This window comes from Taeniopygia guttata, chromosome 5, assembly GCF_048771995.1.
Source record: "Taeniopygia guttata chromosome 5, bTaeGut7.mat, whole genome shotgun sequence".
In the NCBI taxonomy this organism is placed as follows: domain Eukaryota; kingdom Metazoa; phylum Chordata; class Aves; order Passeriformes; family Estrildidae; genus Taeniopygia; species Taeniopygia guttata.
In genome coordinates, this window is record NC_133030.1 from 16,030,146 (window position 1) to 16,046,280 (window position 16,135).

Sequence of the window (16,135 nt, forward strand, 5' to 3'; positions counted from 1 at the left end):
CTCCCATGGTGTAGAAACCCTATGAAAGCCATGAAAATTCACTAAGCTTCCTTACGTCCCGTGCCAAGATATTCAGCAGGAACTTTGGTCGTTGCCAAGAAACACGTGTGCCTCAGATACAGAAGCTCTGCGTGTACCGGTATTTCAACATTCCTGGAGAGAAATGTGACCCCTTGATGCATACCCTGGTTTGCTGGCATGCTCACATTCCTCCCCATCTGTCAGAGTGGCATGCTGCCTTCTCACAAGGTGGGATGCCAGTTCAGGAGCACAGGTGCCAACCAAATATAGGTTTGGACTAATACTCTGCAAAATGTGGCAAATGACATTTCACCTGCAAGAGGACCGTCCTACCTGTGGCCCATGCCAAATTAGGATTGCATGCTTCATTAGCAAAGGGGGTCATCAGCTGAAAATCACAGGCAGAACCAGAAATGCTGGCTTTCTGGATAACATCTCCTAGCTGAGAGCCCGCAGCACCGAGGTTTAATTTACAACATGCCAAATTTTCCTAACATTGCAGCCATACAGCCCTTTGGAGCAAGATGCAGCAGACCATGGACAGAGATCTGTTGAATTCATCCTCCCAGACTAATTTCTGACAAATTTCAAGATCCTTTAAAAAGGCACATGAATTAACAGTGGGGGGAAAGCATAAATAAAGATTTGAGTTTCCTCTAAGGGCATTTCTAGCACCACAAAGAAAACCATCTTCATTATGAGGGTCCAAAAAAGCCAAATTAAAACTAATACTATTTTCAACCAAATTGCTCATATAATTTTAGAATTATAAAAGTCTATAAAATATTTTTATAAAGGTTGGCATACAATATAAAAAAGTCATTAGTTTCGAGTTTGAGAATTTATGTACATGTGAAGTTATGAACAGCCATTACACAAAAATCATTCAACATGCAATGACAACACTGGATAACATTAAACAGTATTTCAGTATCCTTAGAATGAAGTACAGTTTGAATCCTTTCATTAAAAAAATATTCCCCACTATATTAGTCTAACAAAAAAATTAAATATTCCATTGATCAGTAAACAGAATAGACACAAAGCACTGTTGGTTTTGCCTCCAAATTAGCATAGCCTACTACATTTATAAATGTACAAAAGAAAAATGAAGCATTGCTAGTCTGAAAAAATTACCAGCTTTCAGGAAACAATTCGCTATCCTTTCTTTGGTAATTTACTATGATTTCTGTAATTTATTTATCCCAGGATGTACCTGCTACATCATCATCTTTAGGTGGTTTTGTTAAACTGGCTATCCAAAAATGAGTCATAGTCTGCATAATTCTGCATTATTTAGGCTATTCAGAAGGCACACCACTGCTACTCTCAAATGACAAACTCAGAGCTATCAATACTTATAAGCACAAAATTATAACTCAATACATTGAGTTATAATTCTACAATTACAATTCAATACACTAAGATGTGAAGTCCTGCCTCTGAGATGGAATAACCCCATGCAACACTACAGGCTGGGGGCCAACTGGCTAGAAAGCCTATTTGCAAGGGAAGAAACTGGAGGTCCCTGTGGACAAACTGAGCACGAGCCAGCAGCGTGCCCTGGCAGCAAAGGCAGCCAACAGCATCCCAGGCTGTTTAAAGAGAAGCACTGCCGGCAGGTTGAGGGACTTGGTAATTTCCCTCTTCCTGGCATTTGAGAGACTGCATCAGGAGCAATGGTCCAGCTCTGGTCTTCCCAGGACAATACAGATACTGAAACAGTGAAGCAAGACAACTGGGAGGCTGCAGTGTGATATGCAAGATAGACAAGAAGCTGAGAGCTGGGCTTGCACAGCCTGGGGAAGAGCAGCTGAAGGTGAGAGCTTATTGCTGCCTGCAACAGCCTAACAAGGGAAGATGGAACAAGGCTCCTTGCAGAGGTGCACAGGGACATGACAAGAGGCAATGGACACAAGCTGAAGTATTCCAATGCAATATAATGGAAAAAAAATTACCTTGAGGGTAATCAAACACTGGGCTAGGTTGCCAAGAAACACTGTGGCATCAGCATCCTTGGACAGAGTCCAGCTTGACTGGAGATGGCCCTGTGTAACCTGCTCTAATTGGACCTGCACTGAGCAAAAGGTAGGATGGGATGGCCCCCAGGTGGTGCTTCACATCTCCATATTTCTGTGAAATATCTGCTAGGATTTTGTATGATACACATCCCAGTTTTAACAACATACAGTAACATTTCAGAGTATCACACTCCAGGCAATCACTAAACTATTCAGGGCCAGCAGCCAGCCTTACATTTGCTTTTCTTGTCTTTTCCTTCAACCAAAGTCTTCAGTCTTTTGTGCAGAACTTATTTCTAGTAAATTAACAGTATTAGATGTGGCATTTATACTACGCCTTTCCACTTTGGATCCTAAATGCTTTAGAAATTATGCATTACTTAACATAGAAACAGGCTCCTGTTATGCCCACAGCAAAACGGGGAAGGTGGCATAAAGTCAGTAGAACAGCATATTTTTCTTCCTGGCACACTGTGCCTGTATGTCACTAACCACTATCCTCAGGTAAAGGATTTTGTCCTGCCCACAGTTCTATGACAGTCTCGGGCCTGTCATAAATACTACCATATTAAGTGGACGTACTCTTTCATGTCTAGGTTAATGTATTTAAAATTTATTATTTCAGATTAATAAAAATATCCTGATGCTTGGGCTGCAAATTTCCATGCTCAAAGTCAAAATGTACATAAATTGCTACAGTATTGCACCTGCAACTCACTGTCGTTTATTATTAAGAGTATTAATATCAAAATGGTAAAGTCTACTTTAGTACAGGCAGAGTATACAGTAGGTTCTTGGCAATGCTGCCATATAGTTTATAGTTTCTTAATAGAGTGTAGATCTTGAACAGATCACTACATTAATTTTAAAGGCTTGATGTAAGAAATAAGATGTTGGTATCAAACAGGTAAAAGAGAGTAATGAATTTCTCTTTTAGTTTTGTGCTTCTTGCAGTCGCTCAAAGACAATAGGCTGTGACTGAAACACAATTAATAACCCGTGAGCCCAGTAGAGGGATAAAGCAAATATGTATTTGTATGTCCTTTGTAGAGTAGAGATTTTCCAGTAGCTAAGAGGAGCAAAAATCAGCATTGGCAAGGAGATATTCCGCCTGTGTTTTAAGGAACACAAGTCACAGAACACATCCAAACTGGCTAAATAACAGGGGTAATGAGTGATACACATTTTAAACAGATACTGTCAGGACACAAATTAATGAAACCGTTTTTGCAGCAGGAAAAATCTTTCTGATGCAGTGGCAGCAGACAGTATTGTGATATAGCTCTACCAGGGAGGTGCAGATATTGACAGGAAAAATAGTCTTCTGCAGACTTCAAAGGTTATTTGGACACTGGGTACATATGAAGAGTCTGTGCGCTCTACTGATGATGAAAGTTGAAGAGAAATATTTCTTTTCAAAAAGGACCCTGACTTGGGAGCTGTGCAGATACATCAGAGCTTTAGCACACGTGTTTTTTCACACCTTTAAAATATTTCTCTAAGGATCAAGTGAAACCAGCAGGATAAAGATACCTGGTGCCATTTCTTACTCCTATCCACTGACCATTTCCACAAATGTTACTGAAATCCCCAGGGAGAAGAAACTACTACAATCATACATGGTCAGGAAGGAGAACATGCTGAGCCACAATTTTACCACTTACATTTCCTTTTAATTTCTCTCTGTTCATCCAATAAAAGATTCAAAGCTGTTAGGAATAGAAACAGTTATATGAAGAGACAAATTCTGTTTACAGACTATTTTCAGCAGACTTCAAAGACTTTGGCCTACACAGTGCTGTGAGACTCAAAAAAGGACAATGTTAATGTTGTTCAACCTTTTCCAGCAGAGTGCAACTCACTAAGCAGTGTTTTGTTCACACAAAGCAGTGGTTTGTTCACACTGTCTTCAAATTACTCCTAAGATAAATTCATCAAGACAAACAGATAAAAATGTTAAAACTGTATTTTCCTTAAAGTATTCATATTTACTACAGATGGATGAAACAGTATACCAAAGGAAAGAGAAGATATACCCAAGGAAGGATCTACAGAGCTTCCACTCTAAACAAACACAATTCATTTTAGTAATACTGAAGACCTTCCCCTCATTCAGACTCACAGTAGAATAATTGAACTTGGCAGATACTTTCTGTGAAATGTCCTTTCTTTACTGGGGCTTTTATGTGCTAGCAAGCACAAAAGAAAAAGAAGGAAAGAAGTGAGATATATAAAGCTGTATCTTCATTGTAATAAAATTGATTTTTACTCAGGTATGGTATTCTATCACTTTACAGTGGTAAGTGAAGAGGCCTGGTCAGTTTAATGCAATGTAAAATCTTAAGAAAGCAAGCCACTCTATTTCCTTATTTTGGGGTAGCTGGTTCACATCAATTCCAAGTAAGAGATACATTGTTGGCCTTGCCTGGCTACACTGATATTATATCTATAATAATAGATCTATCATCTATTATCTACATTTATCTATTATAAAATATCTGGGAACTGTCTGCACTAGGACTGTACCAAAACAAAGCTTCTTAACATACCTTTTATGGTATTAAAAAACGGGAATTAAAAAAAATATTTGTAGAAGCCTAATACATGCAGGGCTACTAGAAGCCTGCACAGTCCTAGGTTCAAGGACATTATCTTTCCATTCTTTGTTTTCTTTCTTTGTTAAACTGGGGCAACAATACTTTTTTTCTGTGGTATTGAATAATGGCCTTTTCTGCTAGTCCAGAAATAAAAGTAAGTGAAGACAGTCTTTGTATTGATGTGCTGTCTGTCTTGTTTATGATAGAAGCTGCTTTGGGTTTAGATGGGAAGTGTTCTAAAAAAGCTTTTACAACAGGTTCAGAAATATAAAAGCCATTTCAGGATGAGGACCTCTCTATCCTTTATTTTGTTAGTTTTCAAAAGGGCTTTTTAAATGTTAACAGCTACAACTGCCTTCACTCAACTGATGCTCCCTTGTCAGCAATCCTTCTGTTGACATCTCTTTGTTTGCTCTCAGCTTGTGCCTCCTTCTTCCCAACCCCTTAAAAGAAAACAAGAGGCTGGAATTGAACTTTTGGCAGACAGAGTCACTAAAATGCATTGAATAAGTGGGCTAGGCAAGTCAGATTTCAGTAAAAGTTTCTTTTCTCACTTTCAGTCATATACAGAATATTTTCCCCTCTTCTCTGTGGCACCCTCCATATATTGCAGTAAGCAAAGCTGCTCAGAAAACAGGAAGCATTTCAGCTTAAGTAGGCTGAAAGAGACAAAAATGTAGGGTAATGTCATGTTTCTATTTGATATAAAATAAAGCTTTTTGTCTAAAAAAATATAATTTCAACTGTGCACTTAAAGTAGGTGTATGTGTACATAGTTGGATTTTTCCAAGCTAAAAAAAAGGCATTCATTTCCTTGTTAAGCTTTCTCACAGACAGGTACTGGCAGCATTCCCTGCCTCATGGTGATAGCTACTTTGAGTATCAGAAGTTCATTAGTAACAATTAAACATTCTACAGCACTTGAGAAGAGGTTGATACTGTTTTATAAGCCAATGTCAGTGAGCATATTATAAATTACAGTAGTCCAATTACTCTACAGCTACAATTACTCTACAGCTAATATTTAGCACTTATACTTTGCTTTGAACACACACTCTGCAACTGATAATTAATTCTTAATGCTGGCATGCAGATATATTATCCTAATTTCACAGATAAATCAGAAAAGCGAGATCATTTGCCAAAAGCCACTTAATCTTGAGTGGTGTCAGGACCAACCAGGGGAAGATTCAACCCTCTATCCGTGGCCTCCAAGCCAGGGCTGACCACTATCTTGGTCACTATGTGATAGTTTTATTATTGCAGCTCAGTCAATCTCTGCATGGCAAAGACATCCTTACCACATTATACCACGACAAATTATTTTGGCTGTCAGATCTGGTTCTACTTTATTCTACCCTACCTCTACAGAAAAAGCTAAAACCCAATTAAATAAAGCATAATTGTGAAGAATTTATATCAGGATCTTCACTCATGAAACTGCTTCCACAAGATCTAGTTAGGCCTCAACTTTCCCACCCCTGTCCCTTTCCATGAAAGGAAATGAGATCTCATTATTTCAGTGAATATCATTTCTGCAAGTTTCAGTTCATTTCACTGCACTTCACCTTGTGCCAGTCCATCTAATTGTTTTCACTTAATTCCAGATCTTCCTTTTTTTTTTTTTTTTTTTTTTTTTTTTCCCTTGATATGGTTTTGCCTGCCTGAATTTTTTTATAATGCAGATTGCTGAGCTTCAAAGCTTGGAAGCTTCTCATTCAAGTGTGTACCTACCCTGCACTCACATGGATCATGGATGGTTCTCATCCACAGACTGCAGCTCACCACAGCAGCAGCAATACATTGAAAAGTCTAAGGGGATAATTGTACCTGACAGCAAATAATTCTGTTACCTTACTTGTCATTTCAGCTCATCTCACTCTTACCTTATTGCCTCTGTTAATGTCCAAAAAGAAACCTCATTTTTCCTCCCTCTACGCATCTGCTTGTGGTTCTGTTTCTGCGTCACAGCCAGTTTGTGCTTCATGACAAAACCTCAGCTCCTGTAAATTGAATGTTAACTTCAGGACAGTGTCTTCAGAGAGACTGTGTCAAAACAGTGGAAAACTCTCACAAATATTTCCCAGAATCCTTACCTATTGATTTGTTTGTATTTCAGAACAGTCTCAGAGATTGGAGAAGACATGTTTCTTCTCAGAAACTCAGTGTCCCTTGTTCTGAGAATAATGACATTTCTCTGTTGCTCAAAAGAATACAGCAAATACAACACTGAATCCCAGCATGACAGGATTTTCAGAACTCCTTTCTTATCACTCATTAGTGTTACTGGAATTATATAAAGCTCATGAGTCACACATACTCAGACATATCTGTAATATCGGCAGGAAGATAAGCAAAACCTTTACAGAATTATTCTACTACTAGAATCCACATTTTTGCTAGCATTCAGATTACTCCATTTTTAAGTGATCCCATAGGTAGGTGGCTGCCATTTAATGTTTAGTATGTCTTTGTTGGTTATGTACCTCTTCCCTGCAAATACAGAGTATTTTAAACAAGGGAGCAATAAACTAAGGGGGAAAAAAATTGTAAAAGCCTCTCACTAAAATATCATCATTATTCATGATGCAAACCAAAACAAAATTAACAAACCATTAGCTGGACACATAAACATTAGTTCATTTCAGTTGTCCCAAAAAAGATTTGACCTTAACAATAAGCCACAACTAAGACACCGTTATAATAACTGATTTGAGCAGTCTGATTTTTTACACCTTTTTTTTCAAAGACAAAAGTTCTCTGTTTGTCCCACAAGGGCAATATAGCCGTGAAGTTAAAATTTAACACTTTTTTTTTTTTTTTAATTGAGATACAGGTCTTTAGGCATAATAGTACAGAAACACTAATAAGAAGTAATCTTAAAAAAAATAGAAAGATACAGTTTCACTGGTATTAGACTACTACAATTCCTATTAAGTTAAATAGACTAAAAAGGCTGCTAGATACTACTAAAAAATCGAGTTTTTCTTTTACAAAGTAATGTCATTTTCAGGGGTTTCTTTGTAGTTTTACTCCTTTTGTCAGAAATAATTTTTAAGTGCTAAAATTTAAATTAATCTATTACTAGAGTCTCTATATTAGCCAGTACATTTAAATACATGAAATGAGGTTAAAGATGCAAATATACGATTCTCTCAGATTATTGTTTCTGCTCTTTTATCATTTTTAAACAAGAACTGCAGAGGCTGTAGAAAGCAAATGTACCAACTGTGCCTTTCTGATTGGTTTTGCACACTCAAGCATAGCAGTAACTCGAACATGAAATAAAACATCAATATCCTAGTGCTATTCCATATAAACAGACGTTGAAAATAATTATATTCTACATAGCATATTTCATACGATATAAAATCTCATAGTCATAGTTTGGGTTGGAATGGATGTAATGTGATTTAAAAAAAAAAAAAAATCTAATTAAGACACTAGCTCTTTACCAGGACAAAAAAAAAAAAAAAAAAAAAAAAGGCAATTATTTGTTTTGAATGTTTCCAGAGGTGGAGATTCCCTGGGCAGCCTGTTCCAGTGCTCTGCCAGCCTCAGTGTAAGGAAATTTCTGCTCATGTTGAAGGGGAACTTCTTGTTTATGGCCATTGCTCCTCGTCCTGCACATCTGTGAAGACTCTGGCATCACCTTCTCGGCACCCGCCTGTGAGACACGATACATTTGTGGGATTTGCGTTCCGCACACGTGTGGGGGTGACGGAACACCAGTGGCGGCAAACAGCCAGAGGCGCTGAGGGCTCAATGGGAACTCCGGCAGCTCCGCACACCGAGCTCCACGCGGGCACACCAACCGGGACCGGCGGGCACTGAAGCGAGCCGAATCCCCTCTCCGCCATCCCCGCTCCGAAGCGCCGGGAAGCGCCGGGAAGCGCCGGGAATCGCCGGGAAGTGCCGGCGCCCGCCCCGGCCCAGCCGTCACGGCCGCGGAGGCCTCTGGGACACGTAGTTCCCCGCCCGCCCGCGCCGCGCCGCCGCCGCCCGCCCGGAACTACCGGTCCCGGCGCGCCCCGCGCCCGCCCCTGAGGGAGGGAGCGGCTCCGGCAGGAAGGCGGCGGCGCGGCCCGGTCACCCAGCCGCGGCCATGAGCTCCGCCAGGGAGTCCCAGAGCCACCACGGCCTCAAGCGAGCGGCCTCCCCCGATGTAACCGGGCGGGCGCGGGGCGGCGGCGCGGAGGGAGGGGACGGAGGGCGGCGGCGGGGCCGCGGCCGGGCGGCGGAGCCCCCGGCGGGACGCGGGCGGGCCGCGGCCGGCCGGGCGGGCTGCGGCGGGGCCGCTCGGGGCGGGCGGGCGGGCGCTGTGAGCGTGTGCTCCCGCAGGGCTCCAGTAGCTGGGAGGCGGCGGACCTCGGCAACGAGGAGCGGAAGCAGAAGTTCCTGCGGCTGATGGGCGCCGCCAAGGTGAGGCCGCCCCGCTGCCCGCCACCCCCGCGCCGGGCGGGCACCGGGACCGGGGCGCGGGGTTCTGCGGGGCGATCTGAGCCAAGCGACAGCAGCCCAGCGCTGCCGGGCTCTGGGGCTGTCCTTTAGGAGGGTTTGGGTTGTGCTGTTGTGTCAGCAGCCGCGTTACACAAAACGGCGCTCGGAAGTTGTCGAGTCCTGCGCCGCAGCTTCATCCCCACCCCGCGCCTTAACTGCTTTCGTAAAATTACTTGTTGACGCTTCCGAGAGACAGGCCTTGTTGCAGATTAACAAACCTTCGTACTAAGTATGTAAATTTCTCTGTCGCTGGAAGAGCTTTTAAAAGAGTGTTAGGCGATAGACTAAACCACTAAAGTAGTAAACCTAGGGAATATTTTTAAAGAGAAAATACTCTAAAACTAAATTTCTATTATGCCTGCTGCAAAAAATGCTGCAAGACTTGTTAAATGTAATAATGATTTTTTTCATGTATAAAGTGTTGATTTAGTATTGCAGAAAAAAACCATTTTTATCTGTAGCAACTTATTTTGCTTGAATAGAGTCATTTTGTAAGCTAAAATAGCTAACTGCATTAAAGAGGTAAAAGTTAGGACTTTGTAGTGGATAGGGATACAGTGCCCCATTAAAGCATCTCACTACCACTAATCTGAATGTCTGCTTGGGTACTTAATGCTGCTTGCTGTGTAATGCCAGTTCTTGCCTATTGGGACACATTTGCTAATGAGCAACTACTGAGCCAATAAATTAATCATCACTGTGAAGGTCTTACCTGACAGCATGACCAGTCTGAAAGTGGGATCGTCCTAAGATGCATAGCCTGAACTGTTGCAGAGTGTCAGAGAAAGGGTAAATGATCAGAACCTGAATACACATCTGTCTAGCATTGTGTTGTGTAATTTTTGTATCAGTGGCAAGAAACAGAGTGTAATAGAACCATCTTTGGGGTCTGGGAAGAGCAAAGAGTGTGTAGTACTTGGGGTTTCTTTTTCAGAAAATTCAGCAAAAGAAAGATGGAACAAGCTCACCTAGAGGCAGCAGCTGTTAGCTAGGAAAACTTCCAGTCCTACAGTTGGGTAGCAGGGTTTCACAGCAAACCTTTTCCATTCAAGATGTCCATGATGTTGGCAGAGCTGTCAGTGCACCCTAAAGCTCCAAAACAAACTGCCTTTTCTTTTAGAAAGAACATACTGGCCGCCTTGTTATCGGAGACCACAGATCAACCTCTCACTTCAGGACAGGTCAGTTTATCCAACAGCTGATACAAAGTTGGAAGTCTAACCCTTATTTAGGAACATTCCAGTGCTCTGGTAGATATGGCAGGGAGGGATTTCAGGATTCATGGCTGCAGCTGAACATGGGTCAGGCTGTGGAGTTGTAGAAGTTCTTTATTTCTGTTAGATTACTGACGAATGGTTTCTCTGACTGCCCTCACTTGCCTTTTAAAGTCCAGTACATGCCAGGATATCCAGACTATGTACACAGAAAAGAACAGGGGTTGATTTCTCCCTGAGCTGGTTACCTATTGAATAGAAAGATCTCTGTCCTAAAACAATGAGGTCTGCAAGGTCATCTGCAAGATCAAGGCAATCAACAGTAATTGCATGTCTTGTAAGACCATGGTAACTCCTTACTGTGCTTTCTTGGAGAGTCGAAGTACAACCAAGCTGGGTTGGACTGCACTGCCTGAGAGAAGCCTTGATAAAGCCTTGTGGAATAGCAGCTGTCACCATTCCAGAAAACTTTCTCTTATATTCCAGGAAGCTTTCCCTGATGTACTCCACTGATCATTTTTCATGTGATGAAAAATTATCTATGGCCCAAAATAAGCCTGAGGTTCCAAGTGCTGCTACTGTTAGCTTACAGAGACTGAGAATCACTCCTGCATACCTGAATTTCTAGAAAGGAAGTGATGCTTCCCCTTGAAGTCATAAAGAATCAGTACTCGTTTGTTAATAGCAAAAAGTTAAAAAGCTGGGGGTTTTAACACTTCTTTGTCCAACATATAGTTCTTGTCCTTTTACAATAACATACAGCTCTAATTTCTAAATGAGGAAATGTGGACTTGCAATACAACCTTTCAGCTTCACAGAGATAGAAATTAAAAGCTAGTGTTGTAGGCCTCCTGGGGAGAATTAGAGATTCCTGCCTTTTCCAAGTACGTAGGATCCTTATCTGTTTTAGACCACTTACTCAAGTAAATAAAGGGGCTATAGGAGTAGCTCATGAAAATTAGTTTTTCTGCTAATTGCTAAGGATGGAAAAACACAGAACTGTAGTAACTGCTCCTTGTAATTTGGGATGCATGAAACAGTTTCAGATACAGGTCCATAAACAGGACTGGTGCTATTGTCCCAAGGCATGATGCTATATCTGAGGGATGATTTAATCACAGTAATCCCGTGTTATGTAGTGAAGGTCACAAAGTTTCTCCTTGCTGGGGCATGTTGCAGTATTGGCTGGAAGCACAGAGAACTCACACTGATTACATTTACCTTGTTCTGTAGAACATAACACTGCATAGTGCAACTCTGGAATGCACCAGGTCTCAGGAACTTCCCAGCCCTCTTTGTATCAAAGTTGTCCTGCTTGCACCCTTGGTACTGTTGCTTTAAAATTTGCTGGTTTGTATGCAGTGATACTGGATCCTAGTTTAGAATGGTTGCATTTAAACTTCTTGCCTTTGAAAATGTGACTTCCTGTAATTTGGTGTCTTTGTTAATTTGAATAACCATAACCAAAGTACCCTGGACAATGCAGGGGAAGAAGACAAGAAAATGAACGAGGAGTTGGAGTCTCAGTACCAGCAGAGCATGGACAGCACCATGTCGGGGCGGAACCGGCGCCACTGCGGGCTTGGCTTCAGTGAGGTACTCGATTCACTTCTGAATGATTTGGCTTTCACTTCAGTAAGACAAGGTGGTACTAGGTTTAAAAATCCAAGCAGACTTCCAAGGTTTAGGTTAAAGGACAAACTTATTGCAGCCACTTGGCTGCTGTTTGTGATGCTGTTTGAGTGATGCTTCTCGTTGTTCTGAGAAGTGAAGACTTCTGCTCCAGAGCAGTCAAAACTGATTAGGGCACAAAGTGACAAATCTATTAAATCAGGGTGTTGCTGAGGAATACATAATTAGGCAGGATAACCCTCTGCATTGTTGTTAGCAGTATCACTGGATTACTTCAGCATTCCTCATGCTGCAGTTTGCCAAGTGTCCTTTCAGAGGTCAGTCACAAACGTGAATTCTTGATGGTTAGTAGCCTGTAGTTCCACTGTGTCACACTCTGTAACAAATATTCCAGTGTCAATACTGGAACTACTGAACTGATGTGATCTGGAACTTCAGACTCACTGAATGGTGTCTTTAGGATTTCTGCTGTAACTAAATAAACCAGTGGCTGATGAATCCATGCATATCACAGCTGGCATGATTAACCACTTCAGGGAGTTGCTTTCTGTCTATTAATTTGTGTCTTCCAGGTCTCTGTTTAGCAACATGGCCCATTTTAGTACCAAAATGAAAGGAGCCATTAAGCGAAACAATCTCACCGGGAAACTTTAAAGGCTGCAATGGATTTGCCAGGAAATAATATTTTCTTTCTCTCATAATCTGAACTTACAGTTTCAGGAAGATGAGCAAGAAGAGGCAGGTGGACACTCCTCTGATGAGAGTTCAGAGGATTCTGAAAGTGGCTCTGATTCAGAGCAAGAGGAGTCTGCAGAGGAGCTACAAGCTACTGAAAAACATGATGAAGCTGAGGTTCCAGAAAACAAAAAAGAAGCAAAAAGCAACTATAAAATGATGTTTGTGAAGGCCAGTGGTTCATAACTGCAGATGTAACAGCTTTGTATTTAAAGTACAGTAAGCCTTATTGTTACAGTGCAAAGTGGAGGACTGCTACAGCACAGATCTTTGTATTTTGATTTTAAAAAGACCCTGTTAGATGACAAAAAGTAGTATTTGCTTTCTGTTGCCATGGATAACATTTTTATGGGCACAGTGATATTACTGGTTTTTGTAAAGTGTATAAAATCCTGGATAGAGAAATAAATTTGTTTTGTTCCTGCCCAATCTTTACAATGTTATCTAAACTATCCCTTCCCTTATTCCATGCCAGATAAGGAAGCTTCATGTTAGTGGTTTATTCAGTTAGTACCCCAGTCTTGAATTTTTGACTGTTAAGATTACATGTGAATTACGTGATGTTGCATTAGTTGTAAAATACCAATATCAGCATTCTGTGATGTACTAGAGCTTTAAACAATGATTTTGTCTATAGATGCTCGTGTTGGCAGGGCTGAGGAGAAATTGCTCACTTTTGTGACAGCATTGATCACAGTATCCATCTGAAGTCCTACAGCAGTTGCATAGAGAATATGTTTTAGAAAAGCGTAATACAACAGAAGGCTCTAATTGCTTCTTTGGCTTTCTTTTTTAACGAAGGGGAGAAGCTGTAGTTGTTTCTACCTTTCAGTAGAAAAGAGTGATTTTTTGAATTCCTGGTTCCTGGCTAGAGCACTGAGCTGTTATTAAAAATAACATCTCCCAGAGAAACCAGTTTACTTTGAAAGAGAAAGTATACTTTGATAATGAAAAGGATATACAAATCATTTTAGCTTTTTTAAAATACAGAATAAAAAGTTAAGTATGCAAGCCCTTCTTCCGTTTCTCCCTGTACATGCATCACTTGGAGGTCTGAGTCAATTAGCACAAGTCAAGCTGATATGCCTAGAAAGCCAGGAGTTCAGCAACTCCTCCCAGCAAGAATTAAACACATCCATTCCTCTGCAAAGTCATTGCATTAATGTAATGAATAAAATATCAGAGCTTTTTAGACTTCTTTTCCTCTTAGTACGTCAGACAGATCACCTGCCTCTCGTGGCTGGGAGAACAGGACATGGCCCTGTACCTGTGGTACCTCCACAGCAGTGTTCCAGGGGACACTCTGCGTGCTCCTGGAAACTGGTTCCGTGTTCAATTCCTGATGTGCAGAAAACATTTCCAAGCCAGTTGGCTGAAGGAAAGCAGCAGTTTGTACTATCATTGCCTAGTTGAATGTAAACATTGCAGCATCAGCTATTGGGGGAGGACTTGGAATAAGTATGAAAAAAATAAAAGTAATATTGTAAATAGAAAACGAGTGTAGATTTTGATTACTGTGTTTTACTACATGTGCATTTAATACAAGCTCTTCCACTCATTCAATTTCAAGAACAATGTTCCAGCAGCCACTAATGGTCAATCATTTGTACTAGACTTGCGTAGATTTGTTTTCCCAATAATGCAAGCTTCTAATATATAGGGAAAAAATTTAAGTAGCTTGTGTATTGTGAAGAGAGAACCTCACCATTAGACTTAGGAAAGCTGCTCTATCTCTAGGAAAGAGTGAGATGCCTCCCTAAGAAATCAGCTGATTACTTTCCTAATAGACCCAAGTGTTCCTGGTTAGACACTGAACTGAACTTGAACCAGCATTTCACTTGAAATCCTTTAGCTGTGGCTGCCACTCATCTCTCTACCTTCTCTGTCCCAGCAGCGCTGCTCTCTGAGCTCTCCCACCAGCATGCAGCCCGCAGAGATTCACACTGGGATCTGGAAACACCCAGGAAAAGCAGATCCAGCTGGCCAGCCCTGCACAGCTCTCTGCTGACAGACAAAATGAGGGGGCTCTTTCACTCAGCCTCTTGCCTCCCTGATTAGGCCATCAGTTTCAGTTATAAATAAATAGAACACACAAAGATAAAAAATAAACTGAAATTAAACTATTCTAGATACAGCTCTGACTGGAAAAAAAAAAGAATCAGCAGAACTTCCATCTCCCAAAAGCAGAACACCAAATATGAACATCTGATGAGATATGGGGTAACATCTTTGATGCTTACCTAAGACTCACCTGCTCAAAATAGGAAGAGTTATTCTACACAGTCTTGTCTGTTTCTGCCTAACATTTATAAACATACTAAGATCTGATACTGATCTGTGAAGCAGCATAAGCTTCTCCCTATGTACCATGAAAGACTGATTTAGCTCAGTTTGTGCAGTGAATGTTTCAATTCAAGAGTCTTAGCAACATTTGCTACAACAGTATCAGCAGTAGTGGCATGGATAGAGCCTGATGGTTTCAGCTCATTGGAGACAGTCAACACAGGAAAAACCAAAGTCCGTGTCTTGGCTGACTCCAGCCAGCCCTTTCCTTTTTCAGGTTGGTATGGAAGGAGCTCCCAGAGATGACAGCAGAACACATAAGCAGACACTGATTAATAAGGGAAATTGCATTTGTCTATTAAAACAAGACTTACCCACTGAAATTCCTCAACTCAAGGACCAGTTAATTTCCATCTCAATAGAAAGGCAGAAGTCTGCCTGTTCTCCTACACCTCAGGGAAGGACTGAAGTTAGGCCACAGAGGGTCATCACAGAACAACCATCACATCTGGTAAGTTTTCATGTGTTTCTAAACCACTGAAAATTCACTTGCACAAAGCTCAATACAGGTGCATTCTCAGCACTTGGGTCTGGAAGACTGAAAACACCCAAAACAAGGTCAAATGCACTGGTGTGCCTGTTCCCCTTCCATCTGCCCTGGAACCAGGAAGCCCTCCAGGTGAGCTCCACCACAGCCCCAGTGCCCACAGGTCTGGCAGTCACCACAGAGGGTGCTTCTAAGCCAGGTAAAAAGGGATTCTCAACATCCTACAGGAATTCTCCAAGGCCAAGGAAACCACATCTGGAAGTTGCCCTGTAGTTTCTTGCAACTGCTTTGCAGTTTACTCTCCCTTTCTTCCTGAAGAGGAGGCTGACAACTTGATTCCTGAAAGCACAATTTATAGGCCAGCTTCAAAGCTATAGGTCCCTCTAAGGCTCTGGTTGGGGAATTCACATCAAAGGCGATATGCACATGTTGTTCTGATGCCAGAGAGGACGGTAGAAATCTCCATGGATTTGCTACAGTCCCCAGTACAGGGATTAAATTATGCACTGAAGCTGCCTCTGTAAACTGCAGGAGACAAAGAGAATAAGTGGCAGTGCAACATCTCATAATCAAAGCCTGGCACGG

General features: G+C 41.5%; 1 protein-coding gene across 1 annotated transcript; it reads left to right on the plus strand.

The window, feature by feature from the left end:
• Nucleotides 1-8,656: 8,656 nt before the first annotated feature.
• C5H11orf58 (chromosome 5 C11orf58 homolog) lies at nt 8,657-14,215 on the plus strand. The gene is made up of 5 exons (XM_030275446.4): nt 8,657-8,804; nt 8,981-9,061; nt 10,260-10,320; nt 11,840-11,949; nt 12,700-14,215. The coding sequence occupies exons 1-5, from the start codon at nt 8,745-8,747 to the stop codon at nt 12,904-12,906; spliced, it is 519 nt and encodes a 172-aa protein (XP_030131306.3). The 5' UTR covers nt 8,657-8,744; the 3' UTR covers nt 12,907-14,215.
• The last annotated feature ends 1,920 nt before the right edge of the window (nt 14,216-16,135 follow it).

What these genes read in the sequence shown, in the direction of transcription:
- C5H11orf58 (XM_030275446.4), top strand. Translation starts at nt 8,745, where the DNA reads ATGAGCTCCGCCAGGGAGTCCCAGAGCCACCACGGCCTCAAGCGAGCG. An exon ending in AGCGAGCGGCCTCCCCCGAT is followed by an intron (nt 8,805 to 8,980) that starts GTAACCGGGCGG and finishes GTGCTCCCGCAG; the next exon opens with GGCTCCAGTAGCTGGGAGGC. An exon ending in AACCTCTCACTTCAGGACAG is followed by an intron (nt 10,321 to 11,839) that starts GTCAGTTTATCC and finishes TGGACAATGCAG; the next exon opens with GGGAAGAAGACAAGAAAATG.